The following is a 15,031-nucleotide window of genomic DNA, read 5'->3' on the forward strand; positions in this document are numbered from 1 at the left end:
TGCTCATTTTTACATTTTATTAATTTATTATTTTTATTGGAAGAAAGGTTGATATGGCTTTGCAGGAACATCTTGTTTGGAAGAAAAAGAAGTTTATGTACAAAAACAGAATGACAATCCTATTAAAAAAGAAGAATGGTCGTCCAGGAAGACTGAACCCACAAGCTATGCACACACACAGTTTCAAGGGAGAAGAGAGCGGCAATCGATCCAACTCATCGCTCCATGCCAAACCAATCTCATCATTGTTTTCTCTCAGGCCGTATAATTTCCTTCGTATGCTCCCGGCAGGAAAATGGAACCCAGCCCATGGCCGGCGAGCATCTGCTCCCTGAGGTTCTTGATGGCCTGGTACCTCTCGGAGTCCTCGTCGACGTCGCTGCGCCCTTCCTCGTCGTCCCACCGTTGGCCTCCTTCCGATTCCTCCAGCGACCGCCGGTCGCTGGCCCACGGATCGGCGCACCCCGTTCCCCTGCTGTCCGCAGACGCCGCCTTCTTGGCCGTCGGTGTGATCGTCTCCTTGGAAGCGGTGCTGTAGCTCCAGCCGCCACAGTCCTTGCTTCTGCCGTCCATGTTCAGCTCGATGGAGTGCATGTCGCTGCCGTCTGAACCATCATCGGATCCTCCTCCATCGTCGTCTACGTCCGTCCTCTTGCTGGCATCAACACGAGCGATTCTATCGGCACCTTCTTCAGCTTCGAAGAATCCATGGCGATCATCGTCGTGAGTGGCTTGGCGTTCTTCATCCGCGGCGGCGGCAGGTGATTCCGCTTCCAGGAGGCCCTGCTTCTTGGTCTCCAGGAAGGCCTCCAGCTCGCCGCGCAGCTGCTCGACGACGGCGTTCTTCTCCTCGAACTGGAGCCGCGCCTCGAGCAGCTTCATCTGGACCCGCTCCTCGCGGAGCTCGTCGGCGAGCCGCAGCATCTCCCGCTCCCGGTCGACCTCCGCCTGCGCCTCCTCGGCCTCCCGCCTCGCCTCCTCCTCCACCCCGCCGCCGCGCACGAGCTCGTCGCACACCTTCTCCAGCCGCTCCCTCGACCTCCGCTCCCGCTCGAGCTCCCGCTCCGCCTCGGCCAGCGCGCTCCCGAGCTTGGCGCTCACCCGCTCCGCCCTCCGCCTCGACCGCCGCTCGCCGTCGAGCTCGTCGCACACGACCCGCACGGTGGCCGCCACCTTCTCCCGCTGCTTGCTCTTCCACGCGCGCGCCTCCGCCTCCAGTCGCTTCTTCATGAGCTCCACCGTCTCGCTGCCGCGGTGGCTCCGCTCCCTGGCGAGCTGCCGCGCGTGGGCGCGCGCCAGGTCGAGCTCGGAGCGCAGGGCGGAGAGGAGCGACGCCATGGACGGGCTCAGGTCTCCCGGCCCCCAGATGTTGCCGAGGACTCTGACGAGCTCCTTGCACGCCGTCAGGCTGTTGTACATGTCCTGCAGGTGTGCCATTCTGTCCGCTGAACATGTGGAGCTAGAGTCTTGAGCGCATGGGTGCACCTGATCAAGATTCACGAACAAACTAATATAAGAAGATGGTAAACTACAGAATTATCAGAAACCTGTTTGTTCAATTAGTATTGTCTGCCGTGCTCATTCTGCTCATGCGATGCAGAGGCCGCTATTTGTTTAGTGTGGACGTATCAGCTCCATATAAAAATGTACTGGTTTTGGTAATGTTAGGTGCCTTGAAAAAAAAATCAGGTTAGGCTATTTTTCTGAAATTGGGTCAGTCGATTCACTCTAGACATCGGATGGAGATTTAACGGCCCACTGTCCTTCTTCTTCCTCCTCCTCCCAGAGTTCCACCGGCCGAACCGCCGGCCACCACCGCCGGCCTCGCCACCCTGTCCTCCCTAGAACCACCCCCCATCGCCGGTCTTCCGCCGCCCCCGGCCATCCCTCTAGGGCTGCCCACGTTTGGGTTTTTCTCCAGCAAAGTGCACCACCGCCCTCACCTGAAACCATAAGATAGATAATGGGGTAGCCTCTCCGGCGAGCCCCCGCTGCGGCTCTTTCTTCCTTCCCTCCGGCGATAGGGAAAACCGACTGATCCAAATCGAATTTTCAGTCGACTGATGTATAGCTAAACTGAAAAAATTAAGCATCAGTCGATTTCAAACGAAGCCAAAGGCGGAGCCAGGACCTCGCTGAAGATGGGGACGACACACTGCGTCGTCCGCGTGATGTGGCGTCCCAGTCGAAGAAGTAGGTTGATAGGTGTGTGCAGGGTTGTCGTCGCTGAAACAGGACGTGGGCGGGGGGAGGGGGGTTAGAGGGATGTGGCAGCACGACTGTGAGAGGAAGTTGAGCGGAGGACAATCGTGGAGGGCAGCGCGGGAGGAAGAACATGAAAAGTGGTCACGCTATTGTGGCTGTTGGATGGAGATCTAACAGACCCAAAATTCGACTGATACTTAACTTTTTTTCTCAGGTGATAGATGAATAGACGGTCCCAAAAATGTACTCCCTCCGTTCTATAACGTATGACGTTTTTTGACACTAGTGTAGTATCAAAAAGCGTCTTACATTATGGGACGGAGGGGTAGTCATGTTAGTCATGCTCCACGCATTTAAATCCGTCCGATCGAACATGCAAGTTTACTGAATTAGGGGCGATTGATTAATTAGGTGCAGAAGGAAGACAAAGGACTATGGGCATGATGAGGTGCTCTTGTCTCGACAGACAGACACACAGTCGTATCTGAGGCTGTCATGGCCCTCTTGAACGACTGCCGCACTGCACACCAATTGAAAACACAAGTGTCAACTAACTCGGACAACCGCCGAATCTGCCATGCCATCCTGCTAACGAGACGGTCAAGTTCAACTGAAAACCGATTACTTTACGCCGCCGTCGACCTACCGACGCCGCATACGTCTAAAATAGTATTCCCAATTTTAACGAGGTGCTCAATCACAAGGCTCGCCTAATCAAACAATAATAATTAACAGCGTAGCTAGACATCACATGATGAGATTAGCAGCAGCTGGATAGACAAACCAGGTTCTGTAAATTTATATAGTTGGTTAGAAAGCCTAGTTGGGAGGTGGGCAAAGGTGCATGCATGCATGTGGCTATCACAATGAAGGAGAATCCTTGGAAATGCAAAGACATGTTTAGTGTCGGGCTGTACCCTATACCCACCAGTAGTAGTACTGTAGTACCATACTATATGTGTGAGGTACCAAAAGGATCATATATAGACATTTCTAAGATAGATGAGCAGATCCATATGTGTATTATTTCCTATCTTCAAAAAGCAGATCAACAGTATCGCTAATAGTTGTGCAAATGAGCAAATCAAGAGTTGGTTAATTACCCCAGTTGTGCCGGCATTGCTCAGGTTATCTGAAAGCCAATGGCGCCCATGATCAGCCTCCGAAACCACCTTGCTCCTCGTTCTTGACCTCTTGGAGATCTACACCACGTACGGGAACAACATCATTATCAAACTGCAAGAACACGACGGTTCATGATACCGGCGGCGGCAGCACTCACCTCCACGGACGACGCGCAGCGCCGGTGCGCCGCCGCAGAGCCCCGGCGCGCAGCCGCGTCCCTGGCGATCCGGGCCTCCTCCTCCTCCTCCTCAAGCAAGCCGCCCTCGTTCATCTGCCAGAGAGCGCTGACGAGCTTCCGGGCGGACACCGACGAGTGCATCCCGTCGGCGCGGCACGCCCGGCTCCAGGACGACTCGGACATCTTCCAGCTGGTCGGCAACGGCGAAGAGACGCCGCCTGATCCCCTCCGGTGGAGCGACACCACGCCTCGCCTCAGCCTCAGCCTCCTCAGTGTCCCCGACGCGCCGGACGACGACGAGAGCGCGCACCACTTGCGGATCTTGGGCCTCGTTGTCACCTCCTCAACAGCAGCAACAGCTTCACCCGCGTCGCGCCGCCTCAGCATTGCCGCCTTGGGTTCGGGCTCCGGTTGGCTGCTTCTTGACAAGAACAGTAATGGTGTGAGGCTATGTCAAGAACTGAACAGTAATGTGATCCTTTTATACATGGAATCAAGAGGCAGTACTTGGGTGGATGAACAATGTCACATCAATCAATCTGATCGAACAGGGAAAAGGAGTATGGACGCAGCTTTAGCGGAAGGAATAAGAAGCAAGCGAGAATGACAGATGAACATGTGGCCTTCATCATTCACACCTTTAATTGGTGGAAAAAGATGATCTGATAGTCTCTGCTAATCTTATTTGAAAAAAATTCAAGAACATGCTAAAACTACTTGAAAGAAAATGTGTATACACGAACGTACCCATCAAAGAGGAGGAGGATGGAAGCTTGGCCAAGTCGACTCCGATCCCGGTTAGCTGCGCAGTCTTAACTCATCACCTCCATGATGATGAGACGATGATAGAGCGGGCAGTCGCAGCTGCTTGGACGCGGACGGCACACGATCGAGTGGGGTGTGGAAGGAGACAGGATGATGGATGCGTATATGGGGTGTGGGGGATTGGCGGCAGATCGAGAGCAGCATGAGCTGTATTTGTATGTCCGTTGCATATGATTGGGGATCGGATATGTCGGATTGATCTGTGTTTCTGAATGAATGGTTCTCTTGTTCAGCTGGGAGAGGCCTGATTACGTGGAGAATGGAAAGCAGAGATGTGTTAGCGTCGGAGATTGGTCAGCCAGAGAACCTGAATGATGATCCACTTTAAGTAAGGGTGGGAACTCTCTAGTTCAATCAAGGATTCAAGGTGAGGCGGCCAACGAATCTGGACAGAACAGAACCGAGTTGAGTGGTTGAAGTAGTTTGCGGCCACTCAATAGCACAGTAGTAGTACTATATTACTACTAGTGGCATAATACTATTAGTACTCTAGCTAGGTCATTTTAGAGCAGCTCCAAGGGACCGACTAAATTCGTTCGCCCGTGTCCATTTCAATTAAAACAGACAAAAACGTCAGCATAACATAGAGATCCATATCTATTTTGTGTCCGCCTGGACCATTTTTATGTCATATTTATTAATTTACATTTGAGTCAAAGGCGGACAGAAAAGGAATGTTACTGCGCCAGCCTCGTCCGCCTGTGTCCGGGCCTGGCCCACCTGTCATCCACCCATCCCTCTTTCTTTTAATTTATTCGTTGCCAACCCCCTCTCTTTTTCGTAAGACTGAAGTATAGACAAGGCTAACAAAAACCAAAAAAAATCGGCCCACCACCCGCAAGTCTCTCTCTCCTACCTTGCGCCTGGCCGATCCTGGTCGCCGTTCCCTGCGCCACCATCGCCGCTCTTGGTCACGCGCCCGGCCGCGGGCAGCTTCTCTCACCACGAGCACCCACCACCCAGCCCCACGAGCGAGCGGCACGGCAGCGCTTCCTCTGGCGCCCTCTAGCAGTATGGGCGGCGCTTGACTGGATCCGCGAGAGAGGCGGGCAGCTTCTCTCAGCACGAGCACCCACCACCCACCCCTCCTGCCCCACGAGCCAGCGGTGCGACGACGCTTCCTCCAACCCCATCTAGCAATGCGAGCGGCGCTCGGCTGGATCCGCGCGAGAGGCGGGCGGCTTCTCTTACCACGAGCACCCACCACCCACACCCTCCCGCCCCACGAGCCAGCGGTGCGGCATCGCTTCCTCCGACGCCATCTAGCAGTGTGAGCGGCGCTCGGCTGGATCCGCGCAAGAGGCAGGTGGCTTCTCTCCAGCACGCTGCGCGTGGGCATCGGCCCCGTAACACCTTGGCTATGGCGGGCGCGTCCATCCCACCAGGCGCAGGAGCTCCTCCACGGCAGCGCTTGTCCCCGCAGGCACAGGCGTGCAGGCGCCGTTCATCTCGGCTGGCGAAGCCCCATTAGCTCTAGTTGTTTTTTTTTTCAAAAGAAATGCTATGTCCGCTCGACATGAGACCCAAAACAAAAGACGAATAAAAGTTTCTGCTAGACCGACTCAAATGGATAAAAAAAGGAAAATTCGTGTTCGTTTGGGTCGCTGCGTTGAGGTTGCTCTTAGAGGCTGGATTAAGAGTATCTCCAACAGCCACCCAACGCGCCACGCGCTAAAAACCACTTTTCCGCGTGCTCTTCGCCAGGTTTTGCGCGGCCAGCAGCGCTGGCTCCAACAACCGCGCTAAAATACAGCGCGCGCGCGCCACTCCAGCAGCGCACGTGACTCGCTGGCGCATGACATATGTTGCATTTTGGACACAAAATGGATTTTAAACATTCAAAATGCAATGAACATGACATATAAATTTCACACAATCAAGTTCATGAATAAAAATTCATGACCACAAGTTCATCCAACCAAGTTCAAAATGAAAACAAAGTTCACGACACAAACGAAAGACACATCAAGCCTCGTCCTCGTCTTCGTCCTCATCTTCGGAAGACGATTCTTCCTCCCCTAAAGATGATTCTTCCTCCTCCTCTTCATTGTCACGCACCGCATCACGTGAAGCTCGGACGGTGTTGGCAAAATCTTCAACGGCATCTCCATGAGGTGTGTGAGGCACACCGGAAGACATTCCGCCCATGGCGGTCGGAGGTGCACCCATGCCTCCCATGAGAGAAGCAAAACTCATGCCTCCCATGGCGGCCATGGCGGCGGGCGGTGCTCCAAAGCCACCCATGGCTCCCATGGTCTCCATGGTAGCTCCAAAGTAATCCACGGCACCTAAGCCGCCCACGGTAGCTCCGAAGCCATCCATGGCGCCAAGAGAAGTTAGAAATATATAGAACAATGCAAATAAGCTATCTATATGTGAATGCATTCAAAAAAATAACAAGAAAAGAAAAGTTGGAAAAAATTTCTACCTTTGGGGCATATCATCGAACACGTTGTGCGCGTCGGCCGCCGGCTCAACGAGTGAGCTCACCGGCGCTTCGGTAGCCGACGCGCCCGTCACACGCCCTACAAGCTTCTTCCTCCTCGCCTTCGAGGTGCCGGAGCCGTCCGCCGCCTTGTTCTTCTTCGCGGATGTCTTGCCGCGCGCGCTCGTGTGTGCCGCGCGCGGAAGCGGGCACCTCAAATATACTACACGAGTTGACGATTCAGACCGCGCGTCCAACTTCATATGCCGCGCGCGCGGTTATTGCACGCCCGCTGAAGCACTTCACTGATTGCATGAAGCACTTCATTGATTGCATGAAGCACTTCACTGATTGCACGCGTTAAAATGGCTAAATTTATGTCGTGACGCTTGTTTAGCGCGGCTGTTGGAGATGCTCTAAGGGTTGTGCTTAGCAGAGAGCGCCCAACCAAACCTCGATGGGAGGCAAAAGAAATGCAGCGCCCACCGCGGCCCGACACCGGCAGCTGCGTTCATCCCCGGGCGCCGATTAAACAAAGGGGTGGCCGGAGATCGCCGGCTCGTGGCGCACATGGGGGAGAGATCAAAGAGGAGAGCTTTTGTTCTCCCACAGGGTGGCAGGGGCGAGAATCGGAGGGCGAGGCGAGGCATGTGCTGTCAGATCTCGAGGAGGAAAGCAGAGACATCCATCGAGCGCTGGTCCTCCTCGAGTCGTGCCCGTCACACGCACGCACGCGCCGACGCGCGGGCGCCGGTCCGCCGCGGCCGGCACGGCGATGTGCGCGGTGGTCGCCGTGCATGCACGTCGTCGTTCGTCGGCGTTCGCGGCCGGGATCTGATCTCGGGCTGCGTTTGTCCCTGCGGGCTGCGGATCTGCGGACGGGGACGGTGCACGACCGAGATTCAGCCAGCTCGCGATCCTGATCTATCCCTGTGTTTTGACCATCGGGTGGATCAGGGATCGTGGTCGTGGGGCTGCACGTCTGGACGGAACTATCGGATGTCTCATATTTGAGTGAAGTCTGATTTAAATCTTGAGGTTGTAACGAACCTTCACCTCCGAATCAAGTCTGTACCCCGTCCTCTATAATCCCGGTCGTTTTCAATCTTAATCGCTTTTTAGGAGTGGATTTGATGATGTGGCAGGGAAGGCTGCTGGCTTTTTTAGAGAAAAACGAAGGGAGTGCATGCATGGTGCCTGGTAGCTTACGCATTCACTGTCCTGGTAAATCCTGTTTTCCTTTTCCTTTTTGCGGTCAATCGCGTACATAGGCTTAGGTAGCTCAGCACAGAGATACGCATGTACACACCGTGCAAGAACAAAAAGACGCATATATACCTGTGCACTCACGTACCTACGCGCACTGAAAGCCGCCCGGGTTACAAAACAACCGTTCCGACGTTCGTTGGGTCGCAATGGCATGAGCACGGGTACGTGGGACGACAAACTGCATGAAGGCACGGCTATTTTTTAGCAGACACTAAAGACTAGAAGTGGCAATGGCTGGGGCCAACTTAGAGCGTGTTTGGTTGCCCGCATGCAGCCCAACCAGGACCGCGCGGGATGTGCGTGGCCTGTTTGATAGCCAGCATACATTATTGGACCTGCATCGCATGCTTCTTAAAGCATCTCAGGGCCTGGCTCACTGGGAACGTATGAATCGGCAGTTTTTCCAGGGACAGGCCCGAGCAGTGCACGTGGGCGGGCGCGGCTACACACACGCGGCCACCCTCGAGAAGCCGCGTTGCTTCCCGAAGCACCGGCAGTTATTAGCCTCACCGCTCCCTCTCCCCACTCTTCCCCACTCTCTCAACTCTCATCGGCGGCGGCGGATCGGAGCAGAGGAAGAAGACCACCGGACTCCATCACCGGTGGCGGCGGATCGGAGCAGAGGAAGAAGACCACCGGACTCCATCAATGGCAGTAAGCACTTCTCTCTCTTCGACATGCACGCTAGATTCGATCCACGACGATAGATTCGATCCACGGCGGAGGGGAATGGGCAATAGAGGTAGATAAGCATAGGGGTAGTTCATAGCAGTTCATACGAGTTCATACATGCAAGATCGGAATGCATAAGGTAGATTTCGGGATTGGGGGATATGGGAATAGGGGGAAAGGGGGTACACAACGGACACCGGCTGACCGCGGCGGCCCGGCGTGCAGAGCGGCTGGTCGAGCCGCTGGCCTTCATCTTCTTCTTCATCGCCGTGCGGGCTGGCGTTTCGTCCTCGTCGTCCTCGGCGGAGTCGAGGTCGATCTGCCAGGTAGGATGGACTGGCTCCGACGCCCTAGCTGGCATGTGCACCGCATCTTCTTCCTCCTCCTTAGGCTCCCCGCCGATGACCGCCGGCGGCGTGATAGCCGTCTCCCAGTAACTGCGGCACAACAATCATTAGGAGCCCAGTAGGTCTTGTACTTACACCACTTCTTTCTCTGTTTAGGGTCGTCGGAGACGGCCTGATTCATGGCCCAGCGAATGATGTCAACTACCATCGCGCCCTTCGCTGGGTCAGGAATCAGTGTCTTCAGCTCATCTTTAGTGGCCTTCATGAGCACGGCATTAGATTCGTTCTGCATGTCCGGCATGGAGCCAAAGTTTGAGCACACCTTCATGATGTTCTCGAACTTGGTCCGGTCACCAGCCGTCCACCCGAGGAAGAAGGCCCTCTAGCCAATACCCCAAGGGAAGGGGTTGGCGTTGGAGCTGGAGCTAGAGCTCATGGCGATGGGGAGGAGGAAGGTTGACAGTGAGAGAAGAGAGGGGGTGGGTAAATAGTGGTGGGCAGAGTGAGTAAATATAGGAAGGATGGAGAGGAGGAGAAGAGTGACAGGCATGCCGTTTTAACTACAAGCTCTTAAATTAGCCATGAACTCTGTGCAATGCCTGACTCTGTGACTTGTGTGCAGATCAAGGATAACAATGAGATGGCACGGAGGTGCTCCCGGCCGTTGACAGCAAGGGCAAGTAGCCCCTTCACCCAATGCCCGACAACGTTGAGCTGTCGCCCACTGCCGAGGAAGACCCGAAGATGCCTGAGGGTGACGACGACGAGGGCATGGAGGAGCCCCCCAGCAACAAGCACCGCAACTACGGCCACTACCATCAGGAGGATGGCCCAACTCACTTCTGCAAGGTCATCCTCGCACTGAAGCTTGAGTGCATCCCCATGCCCCTGGACTTCACCAAGCACTTCGTCGCGGTGCCGACGGAGTTCAAGCTCAGGAACAACACCGGCTGCTCCTAGAAGGTGACGGTCAAGCTGATGAACGGCAGGGTGACCCTAGATCAGGGTTGGGCCACCTACGCAGCCGTTCATCAGATCAAGATCGGCTACGTGGTGACGTTCAAGCTCCTCACTCCCGACGCCCTCAAGGTCATCATTTTCTACGACGATGGCATTGAGGTCGTCAACAAGTGCGGGAAGCATGACGAAGCCTTCGCCGCCAAGGAGTAGGGCCGGGCCACCTCTTTCGAGCGTACTGTCGAGTCTGCTTTGAACATGTTTATGGTTTATGCGTTGAACTGTTATATCTATGATACTGCTTATATCTGAATTATACTAGTTGATACTCTGTTTATACTCTGTTATGCTTATGATGTGTGCTGCCGAAGTGTGGTGGTAACCTCATCAACTAGCCAAAGAGGTTACCACACATCAGGCCTTGCATACAACCAAACACCATGCCTTGGGTTTGTGGACTAACATGCAGGCAACCAACACCAGGCAGTGTGGTTCAGTCCATACAGGTAAGAGGGCATGCAGACAACCAAACAACATGCATATGGTGCACTTGAAGCTGCATTTGCATAGCAAGGTTGGGTGAAGAAGTGTATGCAATGCGGGTACTGTAGCGCACGGCAATCAAACATGCCCTTATCGACGTGCACGGCTACTTCTAGAGCTTTGGTGCAGGCGGCAGAAACGGCTCTATACCGAGCTCTCGTAGCCAAGGGACCATGACAGGCAGGTGCGCACGCGGCAAGAAGTGGAGTATGCCCATGGCCGAGCGGCGAGCGAAACGACGGCCATGGCCATGCCGAGCGGGGCAAGCAAAGTGGCGGCTGCACTCCTCCTTCCTCACAATCCATGACCCTTTTTTTTTAAACAGAGACAAAAAATTTGACTCATCAATTAATTGAAAAGAAAAAAATTATCTAGTTAATTAACGGAAAATCGGGCGAAAACCGAACAGTCCATGATTGTGACATAGCCACCTTAGCCAACGTCGTCGTCTGCACCCGGTGAATTTAGACGGCCATGGTCCATCACCCGCGACGGCGAGCAAGCGCACACCACCTTTTGGTGTGTGTTGGCTATAGGAAATATAAACGTATAGCTATTCAGTGTTAGCCAAAAAATGTCTTATAGCAACTTTAGCAGATCCCGCAAAATTTCGATACGTTTGCAATTTCATGAAGATCTTGTTTGCGGGTTGAAAACTAGCGCGGTCGAACAAAAACTGTAGATGAAACTGCATAATTTGAAAAAACGGTTTCGCGGGAGAAATTGTACCTCGTGGACACGAGTAGTTCATCACGTACTACATATATTTTACATGATCGAACACTACAAACAACAGTTCATACTACATACTACATCAGTACTAGTACTAGAGGGGTGGGGATCTCACGGCGGCGAACTCACGGCCATGGACGACGCCGTGGAGGAGCTCAATCCTCCTCGGCGGAGCTGCAGAGGTCGATGTACTTCGCCCTTTGCTCCTCATGGATGCACCGCCACTCGTCGTCCTTCTCCTTGGCGGCGAGGTTGGCTGCGACCGCCTACCGCCACTGGAGGTTTTCGAGCTCCTCGGTGTGGCGCCGGCACTCCGCCTCCTCGCGCACGCTCCACTCGGCAATGGCGGCCGCAACCGCGTCGACGTCGGCGATGAAGTCCTCCGGCCCGACGACTCCACGGCGGCCGAGCTCCTCGGGCTCCTCCTTGACGTGGACGAACTCGAAGTCCTCCGGCTCCTCCGACCACTCCCTCTTCACGGGGAGAAGGCCCGCGCCGGAAGAGGAGGAGCTCCTGGCGTAGGAAGATCTCTCGGCGCGGAGGAGAAGGACGCGGCAGAGGACGGGGTACGGCCGTGCCGACGGTCGTACTCGTCCGTCTCACGGACGCGGAAGCTCGCCGGCGGCGACATGCCACGGTTGGTCCACTTCCTCGCCCTGCGCTTCCTCGCGCCGTCCGACCGGACCCGCTCACGCTCAGGGTCGCTTCCGTCGCCGGATCTGCTGCCGGAGCCACGTCCGGAGCTCCACATGCGGCCCCACATGGCGGCTGGAGGCGGGAGGTGGCCGCCGGCGGCGAGAAATGTGGAGAAGGGGGTGGGGAATTGCGTGGCTCGGCGGCGGCGGGGGATAGGGTTTCGACCCGCAAACGCGCCGCGGAATCGTAGATATAGTGGTCGGGGCGTGCGGTTTGCGGGCCGCGACAAATTTTTTTACGGGTCAGGCGAGTATGCGGGCTCTATTCTAACCGAAAAATTGGATCGAGCCCGCATACTCGTCGGAATTTTGCGGTTTCACGTCTTTTGCGGGGTCTGCTAGAGTTGCTCTTAGCTGGGGTGGTAGAAGGTGGACCAAGTCGAACCTGAAGGCGTATGCTCGAAATGATGCCATACAATTTTTTTTATCCATTTCTCCGACAAGTATTTCGGGACAGAATGAGTATTTGCTATTCCTTTCTCCAATGGACCAGTGGCCCCACACGCATGTGCTATTAAACCCACCCATCCCAGCTTTTCCTGGCGCCATGTAGGAAATCCCTGTTTGGATACAGCATCAAGGTTAAAAACGATTGGGATTATAAAAAAACAGGGTACAGATTCAAAGACAAAGGTTCATTTTCGACAAACTCTACAATCTTAAGGTTTAAATCAGACTTCACACCTCACATTTTGACTATTGCATGGATCAGCGATCATGAATACTTTATCCATTCACTTTTGCTTGGGCTGTTTGACTTTGACCGGTCAAACACGACTATGCTTTACCAATCATATATACTCCCTCGGTCTCAAAGTGTGATATATAAAAAAAAACGTCTTGCTCCCTCTATCACCGAATAAGTGTACGTTTGGTATTTAAAATTCATCCACAAAAGAGTGCGTCTATCATTCCAATGCACGGTAAAGTAGAGGAAAAAATGCTTCTCTCTCATCACATGTTAATCAGAACCAATAACATTCGACACATAGTATTTTTCACTTCCTACATGCACTTTAGGCTGGTCGTAATGAGAGTATTATAGCTAGTATCGTGCATGCCAACTAGGCAATTTTGATGAGGTGGCATAAAATTAAATGAAGAAAGAATATGGTTGAGTATCATATTATGATGGCGTATCATAATAAATGCTATGATACTATGTGTCATGTATGACATTAAACAAATTCATCTACTATTACACTATGCATTAGGGAGGTACTATTATAGACTGGTATCATATGCATGAGAGCAACTACAATAAGCTTATGTAAGCGGGCTATAAGAGTTAAAATATTGTACTTCTGCTGACGTGAAGGGGAGAGAAGAGGGGCCGGCTACATAATAAGAGCCAGCTGCAACATGTGCTTCTAGGCACTATGTGAGAGCGGTGAAGGAAATATGCCCTAGAGGCAATAATAAATTTATTATTTATTTCCTTATATCATGATAAATGTTTATTATTCATGCTAGAATTTTATTAACTGGAAACTTATTACATGTGTGAATACATAGACAAACAGAGTGTCACTAGTTTGCCTCTACTTGACTAGCTCGTTGAATCAATGATGGTTATGTTTCCTAACCATAGACATGAGTTGTCATTTGATTAATAGGATCACATCATTAGAGAATGATGTGATTGACTTGACCCATCCGTTAGCTTAGCACGATGATCGTTTAGTTTGTTGCTATTGCTTTCTCCATAACTTATACATATTCCTATCACTATGAGATCATGCAACTCCCCAATGCCGGAGGAACACCTTGTGTGCTACCAAACGTCACAACGTACCTGGGTGATTATAAAGATGCTCTATAGGTGTCTCCGATGGTGTTTGTTGAGTTGGCATAGATCGAGATTAGGATTTGTCACTCCATGTATCGGAGAGGTATCTCTAGGCCCTCTCGGTAATGCACATCACTATAAGCCTTGCACGCAATGTGACTAATGAGTTAGTTGCGGGATGATGCATTACGGAACGAGTAAAGAGACTTGCTGGTAATGAGATTGAACTAGGTATTGAGATACGACGATCGAATCTCGGGCAACTCTACATAGTTCTCGAACCCGTAGGGTCCGCACGCTTAACGTTCGGTGACGATCGGTATTATGAGTTTATGTGTTTTGATGAACCGAAGGTTGTTCGGAGTCCCGGATGTGATCACGGGCATGACGAGGAGTCTCGAAATGGTCAAGACATAAAGATCGATATATTGGACGACTATGTTTGGACATCGGAAGGGTTCCGAGTGAAGTTCGGGCATATACCGGAGTACCGGGGGTTACGGAACTCCCCAGGGAGTTTAATGGGCCTTATGGGCCTTAGTGGAAAGAGAGGAGGGGCTGCCAGGGCAGGCCGCGCGCCCCCTCCCCCTCTGGTACGAATTGGACTAGGAAGGGGGCGGCTCCCCCTTTCCTTCTCCCTCTTTCCTCCTTCCTTCTCCTACTCCTACTACATGGAAAGGGGGGAATCCTACGCCCGATGGGAGTAGGACTCCCCATGGGGCGCGCCATAGGAGGGCCGGCCCTCTCCCTCCTCCACTCCTTTATATACGGGGGAGGGGGGCACCCCATAGACACACAAGTTGATCATTGATCTCTTAGCCGTGTGCGGTGCCCCCCTCCACCATAATCCACCTCGGTCATATCGTAGCGGTGCTTAGGCGAGGCCCTGTTCCGGTAGCATCATCATCACCATCATCACGCCATCGTGCTGACGAAGCTCTCCCTCGACACTCTACTGGATCGTGAGTTCGTGGGACGTCACCGATCCGAAAGTGTGCAGATCGCGGAGGTACCGTACCTTCGGTACTAGGATCGGTCGATCATGAAGACGTATGACTACATCAACCGTGCTGTCATAACGCTTTCTCTTACGGTCTACGAGGGTATATAGACAACACTATTCCCTTCTCGTTGCTATGCATCACCATGATCTTGCGTGTGCGTAGGAATTTTTTTGAAATTACTACGTTCCCCAATAGTGGCATCCGAGCCAGGTTTATGCGTAGATGTTATATGCACGAGTAGAACACAAAGGAGTTGTGGGCATGG

The 15,031-nt window shown here is 53.1% G+C and overlaps 1 protein-coding gene across 3 annotated transcripts; it reads right to left on the reverse strand.

Annotated features, from left to right (window-relative positions):
- Nucleotides 1–54: 54 nt before the first annotated feature.
- LOC125519038 (uncharacterized protein At5g41620-like) lies at nucleotides 55–4,736 on the reverse strand. Of its 3 annotated transcripts, none has more exons than XM_048683921.1 (4): nucleotides 4,256–4,736; nucleotides 3,488–3,926; nucleotides 3,309–3,407; nucleotides 55–1,485 (listed from the first exon to the last, which is right to left on the reverse strand). In XM_048683921.1, the coding sequence occupies exons 2-4, from the start codon at nucleotides 3,893–3,895 to the stop codon at nucleotides 256–258; spliced, it is 1,737 nt and encodes a 578-aa protein (XP_048539878.1). In that variant the 5' UTR covers nucleotides 3,896–3,926; nucleotides 4,256–4,736; the 3' UTR covers nucleotides 55–255. The 3 variants fall into 3 exon arrangements, with proteins under 3 accessions (XP_048539878.1, XP_048539876.1, XP_048539879.1); XM_048683919.1 differs by having other exon boundaries at nucleotides 3,488–3,923; nucleotides 4,256–4,735; XM_048683922.1 differs by lacking the exon at nucleotides 4,256–4,736 and adding an exon at nucleotides 4,016–4,233 and having other exon boundaries at nucleotides 3,488–3,923.
- Nucleotides 4,737–15,031: the final 10,295 nt, after the last annotated feature.

This window comes from Triticum urartu, chromosome 7 (assembly GCF_003073215.2).
Source record: "Triticum urartu cultivar G1812 chromosome 7, Tu2.1, whole genome shotgun sequence".
In the NCBI taxonomy this organism is placed as follows: domain Eukaryota; kingdom Viridiplantae; phylum Streptophyta; class Magnoliopsida; order Poales; family Poaceae; genus Triticum; species Triticum urartu.